Source organism: Haemaphysalis longicornis, unplaced genomic scaffold (assembly GCF_048455015.1).
Source record: "Haemaphysalis longicornis isolate Haplotype H1 unplaced genomic scaffold, Haemaphysalis longicornis Haplotype H1 scaffold_6, whole genome shotgun sequence".
Classification (NCBI taxonomy): domain Eukaryota; kingdom Metazoa; phylum Arthropoda; class Arachnida; order Ixodida; family Ixodidae; genus Haemaphysalis; species Haemaphysalis longicornis.
Genome location: NW_027526407.1, coordinates 61,858,015 through 61,878,921, shown reverse-complemented (window position 1 = coordinate 61,878,921; position 20,907 = coordinate 61,858,015). Strand labels below are relative to the sequence as shown.

At 44.1% G+C, this 20,907-nt stretch overlaps 2 protein-coding genes across 3 annotated transcripts in view; both read left to right on the top strand.

The window, feature by feature from the left end:
* The first annotated feature begins 353 nt into the window (after positions 1–353).
* On the top strand, positions 354–13,679 carry LOC144141586 (uncharacterized). Of its 2 annotated transcripts, XM_077673131.1 has the most exons (7): positions 354–476; positions 2,197–2,410; positions 3,483–3,578; positions 7,232–7,300; positions 8,703–8,837; positions 12,104–12,175; positions 13,461–13,679. In XM_077673131.1, exons 1-7 carry the CDS (start codon positions 445–447, stop codon positions 13,533–13,535), a joined length of 693 nt encoding a protein of 230 aa, XP_077529257.1. In that variant the 5' UTR covers positions 354–444; the 3' UTR covers positions 13,536–13,679. The 2 variants fall into 2 exon arrangements, with proteins under 2 accessions (XP_077529257.1, XP_077529256.1); XM_077673130.1 differs by lacking the exons at positions 12,104–12,175; positions 13,461–13,679 and adding an exon at positions 11,180–11,440.
* A 2,299-nt stretch (positions 13,680–15,978) lies between these two features.
* LOC144142801 (uncharacterized) overlaps positions 15,979–20,907 on the top strand; it is a gene marked incomplete in the record, with an annotated part of 266,299 nt that continues 261,370 nt past the window's right edge. The window contains 1 exon segment of the mRNA XM_077674555.1: positions 15,979–16,101. Coding sequence (XP_077530681.1) covers positions 16,070–16,101 — 32 coding nt within the window.

Genomic DNA, 20,907 nt, shown 5'->3' with positions numbered 1-20,907 from the left:
CCAAAATGAATCATTACAACAGTATAAAAAATTAAATTGGCATTTTTATCCACTACTTAACTACCACGGTCTGCTGTTCTTCACAGTTAGGTTTTCTTATTTCTGATTAACTAGTTATTCAAACAGGAAACTTTACAGTTCTACCATCAGTCGGAACCCACCAAGGCTTTCCTTGCAAAGTAAACACCATCCTTCATTTTTTTTTTACTTTCTGCTGTCGGCAACTCAGGGCAACTCAATAGAGTTGCAAAGAGTGATTCGCCGTCCTTGCCAAGCGTGGCTGGACAAACACTGTGGACGGAGGGACGGCGTGCCGAAAGATAAAAAAAAAAAAACGAAACCGATATTCACGCTTTATCGCTGCTGTGCACACGGCCCTCGGCCAAACAGTCCACCGTCCCGAGCAGAATAGCTAAGCGAAGTTCGGAGTCGGAGCTGGTAAATATGGCTGGCGGGAATACGGATGCCCCTGACAGGTTCGTTGCAACTTTTGTTTTCCTTTCCATCCTCTTGTTAGCACACTATAGATTTGTGCTTGTCGCCCTGGGAGCTGGTGTTTCGTTGCTAGGTCATGGCAAAGTTTGTCGTAAGCGCTTTGTTTTTATGTTCGATCCAAGCGGGTAGTAGGTGTGGCTTCCGTATGCATTTTTAGGGCGGCAGTTCTGCAGTTGCCATATTATTTGGCTGAACAAAGGGCATGTAAATATCATGAATGTCGATTATTCTAACAGCACAGCTTAATATCTATATAATCACATGCCCATATAACACGCCATTGAGTTCGGGCCATGATGCATGTGAGATTACACTTGATCTGCAAGAAAATACGCAGTATTGCCGTTCTGTATAATTTTGAAAAGGGTACGCTCAGATGCGACGAGCGTGTTTACATTTGGAGGTACAAAAACCTTGTCGAAAAGCTTGTCAGTAGCGGTGTTACTAGAAAGAGCATTGCTCTCGTTTCAATACACAAAGCGCCTTCTGGAGGCAACACGTCGGTTTAGTAGCCGTAACTGCCTCTCCTATCTCCGAGAGGGAGCCACCGCCACGTCAACTCCGGCGCTTGTGTCTTCGGTAAAATTACAGTGGTAAAATCGCGCTGCAGCAGGTGCACGTCTTGAGGAGGCTCTGAACGCCGCTAATTTTAGTAAAAGCTGTTGCGGAAGGGATCGCAAATTGGACATGACGCGGGTTCCGCCAGAAGTAAAAAGGTGTAAAACTGCACAAGTTAAGAAGAAAGCTATAATTATAAAATGGAGAATGCAGGAAACGTTAGAACAACGTACTTGTAGTCTGAACCATGATTGGCAGATGGCGCAGAAATACTGACGGGCATGCTCAAATATTCAGACTTAACTTGGCTGTCGCACAATTACAACTTGGGGCAAAAAACGAACGCTGCCTTGGAAGTAAAAAAAAAAAAAACAAGTTACGTACAACATCGAAGGGAGAAAATAAAAAAAATTGATGAGCATAAGTATCTATATCACGCCACTCACCCGGTTGAGAGTATCACTATTATTGATTAACCAGGTTAGAGTTGCCGACCAGGCCTTCGTTACCAAGTATTGTTGGGGTCCAAGACCCGAATCAGCAAAACGAGGCATCCACTGCCTACAGGAAGGGGAGAGGATACGTTATGGATTTGGAGATTTCTGGAAATAGGAGTTTGTTGGCCCTGAGCATGGAGGGGGGCTGTGAAAATAGAAAGTTGTCAAAAATAAAATGTTTAAGTTGGGCCGACCGACAACGAGGAATATCCATAATATTGGCAAAAATAGTACGTATTATTAGTATGACCATGAACTTGACCTATGCACTCTTGACGCGATAAGCTCAGCAACATGAGCGGCTTATCTGCGTTATGATTCGTCTTCGTTTCTACATTTTTTGTGCCTACCATTATCTTATTTAATCTTCCTCTTCCCAACGCGGGATGATTATCCGCTTGCTAGGACGGTTGTTGATATGTTGCAGCCATGCCAGGCGCTCGCGAATAAAGCAGACCATATCGTTCCAGCCCGACTTTTTCAAGCGATTGCGAGAATATTTAGAGAAACTTCTAAATAAGTCGAACAACGCAAATGATAGAGCGATAGCTGTGGAAGGTGTCAACCCAAAAAGAAACAGAAAATACGCAAACATATCCTAAAAAAATTAAAAGCACTTTCATAAAGCTGTGCCCACCTTTTTCAGACCATTCATCAAAATAATTGTGAAGCGTCGCTACCGTTTGACGTGCGAGCTTACCAGCGTTGGCGCAGCGAACCTCATCAGATGCATCCATTGCAACGACATTGCAGAAGCTGTTTTCAGCCTCAAATGCAAACACAATCTCTGTGGAGAATGCTTTTTCCGTTGCATTCCTTACACATGTGTTAAGGATGGCATCAGTACAGAGAAAGGGCTGGTAAGTGTCTGTGTTGTCTTATTTAATACACCGAATGAATTCTGCTAGCCATTTAATGTCGTTTATTATGCGAACAACTTCGAACAATACTTTGGTGGTTCCGTGCGGTGGTTTAAATTAGGTCAGCAAGTTCTTCATTCTGGATCATGCTGAAATTTGTTGCTTCCATTCTGAGCATGTTTTTTCAACCACTCTTCGCCGCCACGTGTTCTGCACTTTATTTAATTAAAGGTGCTCTTACTCCCACTATATTATATGAGCGAACGCCAACCGCGAAGCCATGATATCAAGGCTCGTCAAAGCTGGCCTTACCTAGACGAGGTGAGAGTAAAAAAGACGCATATTAACTGATATATTGTTTCATTTGGTTCACATCCGTATCACACTGCGTCCTTCCATTCAGTGCCTCACTCTTGCAAGCTTTGCGTGGCTTGAGTTTTGACTTGTTGAGTGGTCTTGTGCACATTAAAATATATACCTGTTACGAGTTTTTAAAATGGCTGCTACGTATTTTTGTCGACTAAACTTTTCTTGAACACTCCGGTTGTAGATAGAATTTGTGGCCAGTGGTGGAACTTTTCTTATGTTGACCTGCACTTAACAATATTGTTTATAATTGTGCACAATATACGAGTGCAAAGAACGATCACCACATTCTGTGTCAGGGAGAACTACCGAAACGTTGGAAATAACTGTTACTGTAGCGACTCATCTCGGGGGATCACAAAAAAGCAGATGAAGTTTCTGGCTCCTAACACCCAAGAAATAATCAGGCATACATATGCCGTACTACATACACACGGTTTCTCGCTCCCGAAGCTGAGCTCTTGATAAAAAACTGTGGAATAATTGTACTTGTCAAGGATAAGAACCTAGTGACCACTTTACAGGTACCACATCCATGACCTGACCGTTGAACAATATAAGCGGCGTCAAAGATAATGTTTCTATTTGTGTGACCTTCGATAGAAATGTGCTCCTTTGCGGCTGGTAATGCAAGTCATGCTTTTTAATATTATTTTCCCTTAACCCGTTTTACATAGCTCAAACGACAACTTTTCTTTATTTGCAGCACAGAAGACCAATTCTGCGTGTTAACGAAGGTTTAGCCATGACTGTAGTTCAGTGCCCGGAATGTTGTGACAACTTTGTGTACGAAGAATTCAAGGTGCGAAAAGTTCACATTCCATCCCGGTCTCTACCGTTGACAGGTTAACTCTTAGTTTCAGTTTGTACTTCATATAGCGCTTACTGTCGTGAGAAACGACAAAAACATAGATGAGATGCCCAAGTTACCGCTGTGGCCTGACTGTTTAAAATTTACGGGCATTTAAAGTATGCGAAACTACGCACTGGCAAGAACATGTGAGGAACTTTTTACGAAATGAGCCAAATTCACCTAAACCTCATTTGCGAAAAAAGCGGAAGTTTGTTCCCGGACCTAAGTGCAGCGCGTGAAAAACCATTAAGTGATATGTTTTGCAGGTCAGCCAGGGGAAGTTGATGGCCACAAGTAATTAATAATTATGCCGTAAATTTAAGCAATACTGGGATGATAAGCTTGGATTCGGCACATACTGAATTGGGACACTCGTGTTCATGCGGAATTGTCATAAAAAGTTCGTTACATTGATTTCAAGATTGATGCGATTACGTTTTGGCGGGAAAGGTATTCAATATATGCAACAGGGTTTCAACAAAACCGAAATTATACACGGATTTCAGTTCAGTGCTATTAGCGCCATTTGCAGCTCTTGTCACAATTTTCCGTAGGATAATTTTCTTTTGCGCGCCTCAAAGCACTCACGAAATAAGCAAGCTCTTCTTTTCCTTGCAAAGAATTTACAAAACGCTTCACAAGAAGGCTGCTCGTATCTTCTTCACCTTAATGAAGTGTGGTTCGTTCCGTCAGAGAGAAGGGGGGGGGGGGGATTTCCCGTGTCTTGTAAGCGACAGTAGTTTTTTTAAGTAGTAAAAAGGTATGTTTGAAAGTAAAAAATATAACCAGAGTTACTCCGTACGGATGCGGGAGATAAGATGAAATCACTGTTTGACATCCCTTAGTTTCATTTTTTCACTTCTTCCGTTCACTCCGTCGTCGACATCTGGGGACGCATCTTTCGCCGATGTCCTAATTGCCGCCTGAATTCGTGATAATTCGGCTCCGAAAGGCAAAAAGTAAACTTCTGACACTCATGAAACAGTCCGAACGGTCAAGGCAAAAGCAAACTCCCATTGGGCAAATGGATTCGGCTGAGTTTGATCCGTAAAACAGCAGGATATGGCTTATTTTCTACACGAACTGCAATCGGCATTCACGTTTGCAGGGCAATATCTCATCTATACTCTTGCAACTCTTCTTTAGGTGAAAATTGCAGAGTTTTACTTGTCATTGCGGTTTTATATGATTGTGTTTCAGTTTTTGGATCTGGCCCATTTCGAAAAAAACGCCCCATTTACTTGCAATATTTTGCCTAACCACACGAGTTTCGTGCACTTGTGTTGTCACTGCGGCTGTCCTAGCTCACTCATGTGTGAACCTTCTAATGGAGGAATTAAGGCAAATGTATAGATATGAGAGGCCTACCCTCCATTGCACATTTCCAAGAAGAGCTCGCGGTTTATCAGTATAGTCGGGATTCGTATATCTTGTTATCACACGCTGGGACGTAATCAAAGCGCTCAACGAAAAGTTGCTGAGTGTCCCACAGAAAAGCGCATACCATAAGGGGATCCTCGGTACATGGATATATTGCCAAGTGCTGCAAACAGGGTTACGACCATGCATAGAATCATGCGCCTACGACAAGGTCCTAATTATCTCAATACAGTTATCTTGGTTAATCCTGTTGTGGAGGATAGTTATTAGAGACAGTGACTACGTGACCGATAGGTACGCTTCATGTTCCCAATCGTGTTAACTTCACTTTAGCCACGCACGGCGTGCAGAATGTTTGTTGAAGTAATGGTTAGAAAACTAAAAATATCAGCGGTTTTAACTTTCGGCAGTACGCAGAATATTGGAGCTTCGAACGCAAGTCAAGCCCAGTAGGTATATAATTTACGCAGTGACCTTAGTTAGGCTGCTACGTAGGGCACGGCTACCGCGGCAGGAGCAGGCACACGGCCCAGCAGAGGCGCTGTGTTTGCCGCTGTAAGGTGGTTGCGCGGCTAAAGACTGTCGTGTTATCTGTTATCTCTGTTGCGGCTGCGCACCAGGGTGCGCGGGCCGAGGTGACGTCACTGGCTGGATTGTATAAAACGCGGCTGTGAAATAAACACGGGGCTTTTTCTTGTTTGCGGCTACATCGGAGTGGCGTCAGTCTTTTGCTCGCATCACCGCTCCCAAAGGAGCGGACACGACAAATACAACGAAGAAACTTTCGCTGTTGCTTTCGTAGCGTGGCTGGTGCGACAAGTGCGACGCGACGTGCCTGCGCCAAAGTGAAGTGCCTGCTTATCGCGCCAGCCGTCATGTGAAAACGAGAGCGAAAATCCCTTCTTACTTTCTTTATCCGCACAATGAGTCGACGACGGCCACCACACCTCCCCTGTCTGGTTGCGCGCCTGCTCTGGCCACGGTTGCGGTGGCCTAAAAAACTTTGACAAGGACTGTACGTCACTCCGCTTGTGAAAAAAGTGGCAGATTGAGTGAATTATTCCTGTAGTGTAAAGAGCTACTGTGCTTATGAAAGGCTTGAGCTTCGCGCACGCGTTAATGTAATACTGACTGAGCACTTATATAAGGGTAACACGGAAGTAATTCACGCTGCCGTCAACTAGAAACGTACGATGCGAAGCTTGTAGCGGGGCTACAACACCAAAATCCGCAGCAAATGATACCACAATTACCTTCTTCAAGATTTAGAGAGGCGGGAAATACCGCGGCTGAAGGCAAAAAATAGTTGGAACTAATATCTTAGCAGCGAAGTGCCAAAGTCTTATGGACCTCGGTGGCAAACAAAACCCGAAATATCTGAAAGAGTGTCCGCGTGGCCTTACAGTGCAAAAGGTTATCATATGCGTTCTACAATAAAAGATTTTACGCGAACCTGCTGTCCTTGCTCTACTTCTGAGGTAATGATGCGATGTCTGCTCAAAAATGGCTCGGGTTCATCGGCACTATACTGAACGCCAAGAGGCCCAATTTGCCAAGCTAGGTGACAGGACAACATTTGGTGCCCATTTTGGTTGCTTAGACTGTTGTCAGAAATATATGTGTGGTCTTATTTTCTTGATTCAGCCGTTGAAAAACCGACACCATGGAGTGATCGCGACGCTCAACTCGTACTTATTTTGCGAAAATCCTGCAAGTTTGGACAGTTGTGCGATAACCTGCAGGTCTTTTTTTGTCCCATAAAACCAACGCCAAGAGGCCCAATTCGCCCATGGAATGTGACAGGACACAATGTGGTAGTGCATTTCGGTCGCTTAGAATGTTGCCAGGAGCATATACATCGTGTTAGTTGCTTTATTAAGGCGTCAACGAAACGGACGCCACTAGGGGTTCGCGAATTTACACTAATGCATGCTTAGGAAAGATGATAGACCTAGAGAAAGCCTAGGGTGATATAACAAAAAACTTCGAATAAAATGTTTTAAGACACATTACGATTATATGTAAATTCATCGGTGATGAATGTGCAACACTAAATGAAGTCCCAATATAACGGGGAGCTCATGTTGAACAAAAAACAACAAGATGCCGTACTCATTATATACCCAAAATTACTTCAAAATAACCGCTTATTTTTCAGTGCTTTCAAGTATACTTAGTGTTCTATGTTCACGAGTTTTAACACCAATGTTTTGCTTTCCCAGAGGCACATGGACAACAGTCATAGCGGCTTCAGGGGTGTGATTGGAGTGCGGCCATATCAAGAGAAACAGGTGAGCAAATAAACTTTGTGCTAGCGGTTTTCCGGTTTTCATAAGGTATTCTAATTATTGCTGCTTTACAGATGTGCATTTTGTAGAATATATTTCCCATTATGAGAAATTTAGCGAGAATATCTAGGTATATAACGAAGTGGCCAAAGAGACGTTGATAACATGCATGTTTTTGTGCTTCAAAAGTCGTGCATGCGCTTATAGTGCATGCTTCCGCGCGCAATGTTACCCACATACAACTAAGTGCGCATACTCGCTGATGCCCTACTCAAAGATTAGTTACAATAATGGTGCGAATGTCTGTGGTGGAAACACCAGTGACGGAATGCTAATATTTTTCCGGCACATCTCCTAATACAAAACAGGTATCGACATTTTAAATGTAAACAAACTTCGCATCACTGAGAACACAAAGTGAATAAGCACGGATAACGTCGGCGACTTTATGCTGACATTGCGAGACAGGGCAAGAACTCGATCCTGATATTCGTATTACCAAGCTTAGCACACGTATCTTACAGTGCGTAAACAATCGAACGAACAGTACCTATCGTGTTTTGCTTTGGTCTTGCGCTCAGAGCGATTGTCAATACTGTTACGGTGAGGCGAAGAAGATGAGACGAACCATATAAGATGTGCACTGTATTTACTCTGCGTCTAAAGTGCCCATGAAACATATTGGGGCGGGCAAGGCGACCCACAACTTCTTCATCGCGGCTTCGTTTGAGCGCAACGCCATGGCGCCGTCCTTCTTCGTCGAATCCTCATGGCTTGACTATACCCTATTCGCGTTGGCCACTGTCCCGGTCAAGACTGAGGTAGCATGGCGAGTGCGGGGAATACGAAAGACGTGATGAGAAAAACAGTAAATGAATTCTTGCCGCCGCGGATGACGATTATGGGGTTATCGAACACTGGTCCAGTAGCAGTGATGACAGCGAGAAAATGACAAAGCAGTGAAGTCTTGGGAACCATGCCGGACGAGAGGGCAAGATGCTGCCCTGGATTTACACTGTGTACAAATCTATTACACAGAATTTAGCAGGCAGGCCACGCGGCCAGCACAGCTTTGTCGTCATCGCCTATTTTGTGCACAACTCGATGCGGCACTGGCTTCGTTATTGTGTTCACGTGGCATGGCAATACTGTTAATTTAAGCCAGTGCCCTTTGCCTTCCTCAGTCAGAAAGTGCAACCGCCTAGGGGGTATCCACTTCACAGGGCAAGGGTCGTACACGTATTTTGTGCGCCTTGTTACTAAATGGTTGAAGTTTTACAAGTTTTTTCGCAGAAGTTGTGCTTCCGCATTAATGCATCAGCGTTGTTGGTCATTAATAAATTAAGATGAGAAACCAGCGATTACTTGAATGTCAAATTCGGCTTTGTGTTTTGTTGCACTTCAGAAAAAATGCGGTGAAGTACCTGAAATACCAACCGAACCAGCTTCCAGAGGAAACGAACCACTAGGAGATGGGACGGACAGAGGATGTCCCAATTGCCCGCAATGTCAGGATTTATGGGACAAGAAAGACCTGCAGGTAATCGTAGAACTTTCCAAACTTGCCGGACTTCTCCAAAGTAAGCGTAAGTGGGAAGTCAGGAGAATAATTTATTAGAATGTGTCGTGGGGTGAATCGGTCAATCACTACAGAACGTTTAGCGGAGCAATGACAACAACCAAACACAACGGTAGCTACTCGCAACAGTTGAGTTTCAAAATCCGCAGGAGTATTTGCGTAAATATATAACACGCATAAAGAAACAAAAAGTCATGCTGGGCATGTGTGTGGAGTGCACACCAGAACACGTGTATAGACAGGGAACTTCATGGGTGTATACTGGAAAAGAGGGCTCGCTGATGAACATTGTAGGCGTTCGATAGACACCAGGATCTTCTTAAGTACCACCCATGGTTGCATCATGGTTTTGTACCGCAATTTTTCTTTTTTAGTAACTCGGCTGCACAATCACAGTTGCTACAGAGAAAAGAAAAATGTGACCCCCCGGTATTTTTCGACAAGCCGTTCGCTAACACATCGACTGCTGCGAATGTGCTGCGATGCCGCTTGGCACGCTATGTACGTAACCTGAAACTGCCAATTGGGGCATCGAGGTGTTGCGTATATGAGAATGACAACAGGAGATATGAAACGCGTAAACCAATGGTGCCTACCAAGGCCTTGCACTGCCCCACGCGTTTGTGTTTTCTTGGCCGCAAGTTGAAGCTATACATCGCATTACAACAGAGAGGACGTAAAGCATGCGTTCTGCTACTACAAACGCAGGACACCGGCTTTTTCTTCACAAATCTTACAGCAAATTACAGAATTCGGTATCAAAACCGGTGTCTATAAATTAGTATGACGGCGGATCATTTACCCACTCTCTAGATGTCCCCCAAAACAGCCTTTGTGGCTCCTGAACGGCTCCTTTTGGATACCCGGATGATGGTCGTATTAGAGTGTCCTCGCCACAACTTCAACTGTGCGTACCGTTCTAAGTGAACGCTTACAGCGCAGTGAAAAGGCTTTATATAAACCATCTTCCCCTACCCTTTTTCCCGTGTCCCACAACAGGGCCTATTGGCCTCCTCCTACAATAGTCATGTATTCCATTCCTGAATTGGCCAAATATTTTTTTGTTTCAAAAAAGCTTTTTCGAGGGTAGTTTACTTTCCAAAAGCTTGGTCTTTCAAATTCAACAAGGTTACGTTTCGTCTGAAAGGCACCGTTAAGCATTGAGCAGTACTCCTCTAGAGATATGAGCTGCGCTTTGAAGATGAAGAGAGGTTCGACGGCAGTTTTGCGGCTACGGACGAGGCAAATCATTTTGATCGATCAATGTACTGGTTGTTTTCGCATTCAAATTATGTCTTTTCATGCTACGTGACATCACACAGTCAGCGAGTATGAGCTGGCAAAGGAAGTTTTCAGGATCTTCATAATATTACAGGTGTACCTATATTGCCTCCAAATAGTTATATTCCTAGTAAGGCATTCGTTCGAAGTGCTATAGCCTACACTGAAAGATCTGGAGTGTCAACGCTTGTGTTCTTTGAAGCTGCTTTTCCGCATTTTGCTTTTCAGCGTGGCTTACTCGTTAACAAAAAATAAGTTTTTGATTTTTTCGCGCCGTAATCTACTCACTAAAACCAAACTCAGTGGGCGAGCGACACACAAACTCTGCGACGGAAGCCACTGACGAAGCAGTGGCTTCCGTCGATTTTGGTAAAGCGATTTTGGTAAAGGCTACTTGTATGTGCATTGTGCATCATGCAGTCGTACTTTCTCTATTATGAGGATTTCAATAGATAGAAAGCACATTTTTGGCACCTACGTAAGCTGTTATAGGTTACATTTCTAACAAATTACTGAAGCGCAACCTAATCCCTCCCTCTGTACGAAGGTAAAAGCGGAATTTTCAGTGCTATCAAGAGCTCAAAAACGGCGGTAATGATGTTTCGTGCCAATGTAGAGAGCGGAAACAAAGGACGGACCGTGAATTCAAGACAGCAGGCTTAGTCGTGTTTTTTTTTTTAATTGTTCTGTCGCTTTACACGTTTGCTGTGTCCAGGGGCGTCCGCGAATGCGTGTGGGCAGTAAAATAGGCATACCTTCTCCATTTTTCGCTTGGTATGGTTCCCCTCCTGAAGGAAAAAGGACTGTAATTTAGGGAAATGAAAGAGCAATGAAAGTTCTGCCATTCGAGAAGAATATGTTATCCGCTCCTCACGCACGAAAGTACAGGATTGGTAAAACGTGTGTAGCTGCGTAATTCTGTTTGAGCGCGCTGGCACTATACGGACATACCTTTTATCTTTCATCTTTCTGCACAATGCCTTGAAAGGAAAGCTATCTCTCGCACACTTTCATCTGTACAGGAGCACGTCGAAAATTGTCGACGGAACCACTCGGAAGCTCTGAACTTATCAAACGGAAAAACGAGTCGTCGCAGCCAGCCTGCGGATGCCTTGTTTTCGCAAAGACAGCTCGATTCCACATCTGTAAAGGTGGTAAATTGTCATTTTGGTCGGTGTAAGAGGTGTAGCTGCTTCAGGCTTTCAACTGTAGCCGCCGGAGCATACAGGGCTTCTGAACAAGCGAAACAAGAATATCGTTTAAAATAGGCTCGCCCACAGTGCTGGTGTCTATCTCGAGTAAACAATTGCACCTAGTTCGGTAGGTTTCAAGCAACAACGTGCTTATATTTATACTAGCTACGGAATCTTTCCTTGCCGTGATCTGACATAAATATTCGGCTTGGCCTTGGAAACTGCAGCGGAATTATTTCGGGCATTAAAGTTGTAACATTGCAAAGTTTTAATACGGTAATAGGCGTAGGCGTATCTTAAATAGTAATTTAACAGTAACCACAATTACGTTTTTTGAGTGCAACTTCTCACGCTCAAAAATACTTCGCCACTCTTTTTACCTTGGCGGCGACGAAGTAAGTTCAGTAAACGTCATTCACGATGAGTCCACATGGCTACCGTGTTGTTCAGTAATAACATTAGTGATAAACGCTTATGTATTACAACACAAACTACGGTGGAGGTTTAACTTACGTTTGGAGAATGCACATCGCTAATATTCCCGTTGTAAGATAAACCGTAATTTATTCAACCCACTTCCGTAACATTTCAGAGTTTTCATTGCCGTAATGACAGATATTCTTATCATCGCAGGGTTTTAAAATCCCAAAGCAACTATACGGAGATACAAAAAATATGACTTGATACATTACACAGTATTTACGAATCACAATGTACACAGCGTTAACGTTTTTCTTGTCACATCTTCTTCAGAAAGCCAGTGCAGACAGTGCCGTAGAATCGACAGAAGAAGATGATATTGAGATGCTAAAAATCACCGTACAGGTGAGTTTATTTGTAGAACTTTGGACCACACCCGTTCCTACCTTCTTTGAACGTATAAAGGGTGGAATACCACTTCGGGAGGTATTTTACGGAGGTCAGGATAAACGATTGCAAGTTGCATATATGAACTGCGCCGAACAGCCCTTCAACACACTACTGCGGTGCGTGCCGAAAAGCGAACTCTGGTCGTTGTACCTATCTTGTGAAAATTTCTAGTAGAGCGGGAAGGATATAGCTGAAATAAAAAAGACACCTGGAGGAATTAAGATCCTAATTTTATAGCGAGACATAACAGAATAGCAATAAAATAAGCCAGCAGATAAGGCCCTATGAGCAATGTAAGAAGGCTTATTTCAACGCTGCAAATTTTTTACTTTCCCTCAAGTAAGATAATAAGTTATATACAAAGCGAGCCCGTCGCGCATTAAAGCAAAGCGTTCGGGCCTTGGTAGAAGATCCTTTGATAATTAGGGATCTTCGTTCTGCTGGGTGATTAATTTAATTCCAGAAGTACTCAGTGTAGACACACACTTGGAATGGTGTCAGGTGTTGTAGAACCACTACTCGGTGTTGCGCTGATGAGCACGAGGTCGTGGGTTCGATTCCCGGCCGCGGCGGCCGCTTTTCTGATGGAGGCGAAAAGCAAAAACGCCCGTGTGTGCGAGATTTCGGCGCACGTTAAAGATCCCCAGGTGGTCAAAATTAATCCGGAACCCTCCACTACGGCGCGCCTCATCGCCTGCGTTGCGTAGGCTCGTTAAACTCTACAATCAATCAGAACCACTACTTAAAAAATTAGTATGGATTTTCAAAGAACAAATGACACACTGATATACGTGTTATAATTAAATAATCCGCCGATATTTCATTCCTCTGTGCTCTAAAATAATCTCCTCTGCGTGGTTCATTTTCATTTTTCAGTCGTCATTCATTCTGCCTTCTGGTTTCAATCTCTCCATCATAAACTCGTGCCACTGTAGCCCTCCCCACATGTTGTAACACGCCAGCTGTTGCCCTGGCTTGCCTCCACAGCTTTCAGAAAATAGGTGCATCTTTCTTTTTTTATTTCACAAAACTGCAAATCTCGAAATTTCTTTTTCCTATGCCCGAGCAAAACCTGTTTTCAACTTTCTGTACACATTTTATTTTTACTTTGGGTGTTCAGCATTCCGTAGGTATTTTGAAAGTGCCGAAACGGTCTGTTCGGGAGGATCGCACACGCCGTTATAAGCTACTTAATTCAAATTTATTTTGTGTTTACTTATTAAGCCGATGTTTTTTTCAGCAACTAGAAAAACGGGTCGAGGCACTTGAGCTACCCTTACGCCGCCTCATCGAAAGACTTAGGAAGGCCGTGTGAACAGAAGCACGACGTGATGTTCTTCTATGATCTCTCTCTTGAGAATTTGTGGGGTGTTGTTTAAGAGAATTGGGGATAAAAATACCCATTTTATTGCCTTTGTAAATAAATACAACAAATACACAGTTCTTGCTTCAGATTGGAATGAAGTAAGGTCGTGTTTCTCACTTTCTTCCTCAAAAAGGAAGCAAGCATTCTTATGTATTTTATTTAAAGGAGGCGTAATAAACGTTATCCTCTCTCCACACTTCGTGTCGTCAATTGTTGGCGTTATGTTCCGTATCCTGAGACCCGAAGCTGACATTCGCCGTTATCCTGTCACTGACAACATTGTACAGGCATGAACAGCGAGAAGGGACCTGACTGACTCAGCAGGCCAGCGTAGAGACGATAAAAAATGAGTATTCAATGCACGTCCATCATTTGCAGGCGTCGCGGATACAAGTCCGGAGGCGATTTCAGAGCCGCCTGTTAAGCTATCGCGTCGCTATACTCAAACCTCGCTATACTCAAACTTTACGGGATATAACGAAATAACGGATACAGTGAATATAAATGAAATTCCCCTTGAAATCTCCATAGATATCAATGCATTTGAAAATTCGTTATAACGAAGTAAAATTGACATGTCAATGGATACAACGAACTAAATTAGTCCCCCCCCCCCCAAACAAAAAATGCCCTACCATGGTGCGTGAAGTATTCCGCGGTGTTCACCATTCGTTTAGCGCGGCTGTTTTAACACTCTGGCGTCAACCTCATGGCCATTCGCAGCCACGCCACGCGCGGCCGAGCGAGGCTACCTCCTCGCTCAGCCAGCGGGGATGAGCGAGCGGGGCTGGAGGGCTACGTGACGGCAGGGAGAAGCGGCGCAAGGTGGCTTCCCTGAACCGCGATGCCGACGAGACGACCGACCCGTTGTCGCAGATGTCACTTAACAAACAAGCAATAACGCCGTGGTCTCCCATGCACACACGTTGGACCTGCCAATGTCAGCGCAGGCACTCGATGGGGTTGACCGTCTACGTCGTTTCTTAGGCACCCATGGCTTCGTTAAAAACAGCATCAACGCCACGGCCACCACTGAAGAGCAAGTCTTTCGTTTGCCGTGTCCGAAACGAAGGATCATCGTGGACTTTTTTTCCAGCTGTGTCTAGCGGACAGTACAATAGGCAGTGTGCGCTTTCAGCAAGCAAAATATTTGTCTTCTGTTAAATTGCCGCCGCAGGCGTGTCGCGTAGCGGTACAGTTGGCCGCGAGGTGGTTTCCTTCTTTGCATGATTACAGTTCTGCACCCAACTGAGCATACATTGCCGTAAACTGTTATAAAAGATGTAACGAAATAATGGATATAACAAAATATTTATGGCACCCCTTCAACTTCGTTATAACGAAGTTTGGGTAATATGCATTCACCGAACCCGAGAAGCGTTGAAGTGGGCACCAGCAGCCAGTCGACACGACATTAACGTCAGTGTTCTGCCGGCACAACGCCTTTGTTTAGTTTAGTTCTCTGCTTTTTACAGCACGTAACATTGTCATATGACGGCTGAGAATTAGAATGTGAAAGCTAGAATGTTTTTTTTTTCTTTAAAGGAACACTAAAAACAAAAAGAAACTCCGGTGTTGCCAGACTGGCGGCACTACCTGACCCCGAAAGGTTGTAAGTGTACGTGGCCCTGTGTATATCCCGCCACCACTTTGGGCGCAGAAAGCGATTAAAAAAGCCTGGTAGTGCGAAGATATCATCAAGTTATCGGTGAACGCACAACCAAAATAAGCGCTACAAATGTCACAAAAAACCCCAAAGACAATATTTTTAAAGATGCGAAACAATTAATCTCTATCAGGGAATCCGAAATGGTTTTGAAGATTGTTTCGAAATTTACTCCGAGTAGACGCATCAAACAGGAAAGAGCAAGACATGTGGACAAGACAGTGAACAAACAAGAACCTGTTTATGTTTGTTGATATCAGGACATTAAAGCTCTGAAATATGTTTACTCAACACTTTACAGCACAACCGGTCTGTCTATCACTGCGAAAACCGCATATTGCGTATTTTTATTTGTACCCGCCGCGGTGGCTCAGTGACTAGGTCGTTGCGCTGCTGAGCGCGAGGACGCGGGTTCGAATCCCGGCCGTGGCGGCTGCTCTTCTGATGAAGGCGAAAAGCGAAAAGGCCCATTGGTACGATATTTCCGCGCACGTTAAAGATTCCCAGGTAGTCAAAATTAATCCGGAACCCTCCACTACGGCGCGCCTCACCGCCTGTGTTGCGTCGGCGCGTCAAACCAAGCATTTAATCAACATTTTTTTTGTAATCATGCCACAAGTCTTAAAATGGAGAGGGGCGACCTTAACTGACATAAAATAGCGTTGAAAGTTTCGCTCTCCGGTGATAACGGCCGCAACGCGGAACGCAGCATCGGAAGGGGAAAAAAAATTATCAGCGCTATGCACACGGTACGGGGCCAACCACTCCTCTTGCTCACACAAGATAGCGACCCGGCGATCCGCCCGGCCGCAGCAACATGGCTGGGAAAATGGAAGGCGGCGACAGAAGGTTCGTTGCGTTTTGTGTCACTTGACATTTATTTCTCGCGTGTATTGCCTTTTACGTTTTCTTGCATATTCAAAGTACGCGTCTGGGAGAACATCGTCGGTATAAAAGCGAAGATGTTTAAGGGTGGAAGTTGTGCGAACCGATGTGCCGGAGAAATACAGTTTATGACACGGCCATAGTTGATGGTTGAGGAATCTTTCAGTAGACCGGGGCTCTTCAAACTGTGCGAATTTGTCCTGCTTCTACGTTTAATTCCTTTCGAGATGAGGTTTTCGTTCAATTAAGCAGTTCTTGGCATGTTGTATTTATTTGTTATTTCATTATACTCGAATGGTTTTTTAACTTTAACGCAATCACGTCCTTTAACGTAACACGGGCACAAAATCCTGGAATCGCAGGTGGGACGCTGCACAGAGGTAAATGGCCAGTAACAAAGCGGCAATTTAGTATACAGATAGCGCAATTGCTAACAAGATTCTAAAAGCAAATCAGTATTGAGAGCAAACTAGAATAACGGCCACGGACAGCGGCCCATAAACCCGAATGTAAAAACACAAAACTGGTCGTGTTTAGTAGTCAGAAAAATGTATTTGATCCCGTTCACGTGATGAAAGAGGGGCTGATAGTCAGTTACACAAGCCAACATCACTTCAGCCACGCTAAACGTTCAGACCTATAAGTAACGCGCTACAAGTATAAGATTACGCGAAATCGATTGCATTTTAGTATAATTTTTAGCACTCCAATTAGTTATTTTAGAGAGTGACTGTCCTTGTAATTCAATTACTTTTTCTTGCAATCTATTACGAAATTTTTCATTTAAATCTGCCGGCATTGCGGCCTTAGCTCCGCAGTGTCCAGCTGCGTCGGCGTTCATCGCCGATATTTGAAGAAATGTTCTTATCCCAGAAGCGGACGTTTGCCTTGCAAGTTGAGAGGGTAGCGCGCATAACTAAAACAAAGTTTGACAAAATGTGGCTACGTACTTGCTGGTACTGATTTTTTTCGACTACGTTTACCTATGTCGGCGCTATTTATGCCCTGCTACACTTGTGCTACCCTAATAAGAAAGCTGCATAATAATTATCCTGGAAGTAATCCGTTACTCTAAAGTAATTTCCTGATTTAATTTCGCGCTCTATTTCCAGTTGCAATCTGTAACTTTTTTATAAAATGTACAGTCAAAAGCTTTATCACGCCAAACATGGGAGCGCGTGTCGCTCCGTACCTGCAGAGCACTATCGTGATTGGCTGATGCCCTCTCCCACTTTGTTTAGCGAACGCACTCCCTGAAAAAAAAGAAAAAAACGCTTTATCGCTCGATTAACTGGAAATATCAGCGGATGTGGATGTGGATGTGGAAATATCAGCGCGTCAGGATACAGCCCATTAATCACACCTTCGGGCAGCGAAAGGCAAACGTTCAGAGTGTCTTTAACTGGCGTTCCCTGCTTGATAAAAAGGGCCTAATCTGATTGAGTGTCCTTCTGCAATCGCTATTAGATGTCGTGAAGAAACCACGGCAGAATACAGCTGTGGGATCAAGCGCCATCAGAAAGATCGCCTGCTAGACGTGCACCCGGCGGAAAAATAAGCCGGGGCACGCCAGGGCGTGGCAAAATGCATCGCGACGACACCTGACGTTGCACTTCTGGGGTCGAGACATTCATGTGCGCGTGCGCGTCCAACAACTCGATGCGTCCAACCCCGCTCGCTGCCCTGTCTTTTCTTTTTGCAGCAAAGCTGGTCAGGGTTTGGCAATAGGGGTCACTTTCTTTGCCAACATGCCTCGCTCGCACACGCTTGGGCGGCGGACGGCGAGGTGGGAGTGTGCGTTGCTCGCTCTCCCCCGATACAACAGATAAGATGTCTTGCCCGTCTCGGTGACGTTCTGTACCGCATATATCCAAACGCGTCTTTGTGTTTCCAGCACAAGCAGAACATCATTCATGTTAATGCCAATGTGGATGTGACTTTGCACCCCAGAGGACATACTTCCGATTCAATTATGATCTTTCTACTAAAAATAGCTGGGATATCACTCCTGGCTGTGACAGTTTGCTTTTGCATTGAACGATTTGCCTGAGCCCCTAACCCACAACGACCATTGTGTAAGTGAGCAAAGTGGTGCTCTTCCCATAGAATCCACAACTACACTCACTCATACCACGCCAGCCGGATCCGCGTTACAGTGTAGGAGATATTAGTTTGGATTAAAATGAACGAGAATGAATGATTGATTAGCTCCTGTTAGTAGTTATAATAATGTCGTGTAGAAGTGCTTTCAGATAGATTGTAGTGGGTGGAAATAAATTTGAAAGGGATATGATGTACTAAGGTAGATACTAATGAGAAAAGTTATATTAAGGCGGATCAGGGTACAAGTTGTTATAATTAAAACAAACAAAAGAAATGAACTTGGACTCTTAAGCAAAATGACAACCGGTAGCATGCCAGGGCGACATAATTAACACTGGGAGAAGGCTGTATTAGAAGCGGGAGGCCGATTACTCGGTGGAGAGACGAATTAAGAAATTTTGGATGCAATAAATGGACTCAAGCGGCGCGAGATAGGTCTAGTTTGAGGTCGATGGGAGAGGTCTTCGTAGAGCAGAAGACCTACTGGGCAATTGATGATGATGAAGGCGGAATGGAGGGGTATAGGATGGAATATTTTAGAATGGTCTGAGTAAGGTAAATTAAGATTAAAATATACCGGGACGGTAAAATACCCAGGCTGCTTTGTTGACGGTTCCGCGTGTGTGTGGAAGCTTACTGCCACAATAGTACGCCAGAATATTATTGTTCGCATCATTAACAAACCAGATATTTGCGGAAACGTAATTGCACTAATGTGGAAGACATTCTACTTCAAGTTAAGCAAAGGAAATGGTTCGATTGCGAATCCGAATAAGCGACAATAATGCGAATCCGAATAAGGGACACAAGGTGGACCATCCGCTTGACAGTCGCTGCTAATCGACCGCAAACGCAATAGGGGTCGGCCGAGAACTTTATGGTGAGATGAGCTCCGAAATTTTTGGGGAAAAACTTGGACTCGGCTAGCACTGGATAGGCGTGCCTGGAAATCTTTGGGACAGGCTTTCGTCCTGAAGTAGGCGCAAACAGGTTTATGATGATGATGAATTGGATACTTCACTTTTCTCTACTTATGTCAAAGCCGCGATCATTTTCTATGTATGTCTCAGCTCATGTGTCTAACCCACGTTTCTATCCAATTAGAAGGCCACAATGCGTTCAATAGGTCCCCTTTTATTCATCTAGACTCACTTAACGGCCGTGGTGTTAATATCTATGCCTACTTGGTGTCTTGTGGTACCTTGGCTCGAGCCTGATCAAAACCAACACCTGCCAAACTCTCTTTTCCACTGGGACAAAAACTTGTCCCAGCAATGTGGTAGTCATGGGAGGTTTTTGCTTGTTTTTATGGTTTTATCCGTAGGTCATACCGTGTACTGTTCATTACTTAGTTTTTGGAAGCTGTGGGCTAGAGATTCTGGATTAACATACGCAGTTACATAATACTTACGCATGATAATTTCCTCGCTGGAGTAGTTAATTAAATTATCGCCTCTAAAAGTTACAATGAAGGAATACTACAGGCGTTTCCACAGTGCGTTATCCCTCGGTGGCATCCAGGGGACATGTTTTTAAATTCCTAACTGTATTATTAAGCATCAGGCCATTTTCATTCGCTTTCTGTCCACAGTCATTGTCCACCAGAACTGCACCTCAAGACTGGCTGACAGCTGAAGTGGTGCCCATCTTAAAATATCGGGACCGCTCCTGTCCGCTGAATTGCAGGCCCATTTTCTTAACAAGTACCAGTTGCACACTGATGGATCTTGTCAGGCGCATTAAAGTCATACACAATTTTCAAAAAATAGCACAATTTTTATTTGTCATCCAGATTTTCTCAGGAGTCATTCATGCGGCACCAGCCATGCCGGTTTTGTTCACAATCTTCCAAAATCTACGGAAGCTGGTCGCCAGGCAGATGATGTGTTCTTAGATTTTGCGACATCTTTTCACCACGTTCCTCACCGCAAATTAATACTCAAACGAGCGCAACTTAACAGTCACCCTGACGTTGTTATCAATTATCTAATCTTTTTTTCTCCATCCACTTTTCCTACGGATGTGAATTTTTCCTTTGTACCAGTAAGCCCTGGCGTGTCCCAGGAGAGCGTCACTGGCTCCCTACCCTTCCTCGTGTATAATAATGATCTACCCTATTCTGTGCCTCCACACTTTCGACAGTGTGCAGGAGCCTGCTTAATATAGCTTAACATTTCTTCTGATTCTGACTATTTAACCGCAGAATCTGACCATAACACAAATAATTCCTGCTAGTCAACCTGGCTTATGTCGCTAAATTATTCTAAAAGTAAGTTTGTGTCCTCTACTAAAGGCGACCATACTACTCGTATTCCCAGTCAGTACTTCAATAATGAGCCACTTGAGTTCGCGTATTTTTACTACTAAACCTGTCTTCACTCTCCGCGGGATCTACGAAAGCAGCATCACATCGAATTTAATTCCCATCCACCAATCGTTCTCTTACATAATCTACCGTCACCCAAAACAGGCTCGGTGACAGTTAGAAAGGATCGCTTTTGCATTTTATTTTCCCTAACATAGAATACGCCTCCAATAGAACTACCGCAGGCACACTCTATAGTGAAGCCTGCATCATACCAAATATATAATCCTTGCGAAACCGTGCTGCTCGTTTCATTTACTCAGATTATTCTTCTCTTCCTACATCACTGACCTGAAAAACAG

What these genes read in the sequence shown, in the direction of transcription:
- LOC144141586 (XM_077673130.1), top strand. Translation starts at nt 445, where the DNA reads ATGGCTGGCGGGAATACGGATGCCCCTGACAG. An exon ending in AATACGGATGCCCCTGACAG is followed by an intron (nt 477 to 2,196) that starts GTTCGTTGCAAC and finishes CACCTTTTTCAG; the next exon opens with ACCATTCATCAAAATAATTG. An exon ending in TCAGTACAGAGAAAGGGCTG is followed by an intron (nt 2,411 to 3,482) that starts GTAAGTGTCTGT and finishes CTTTATTTGCAG; the next exon opens with CACAGAAGACCAATTCTGCG.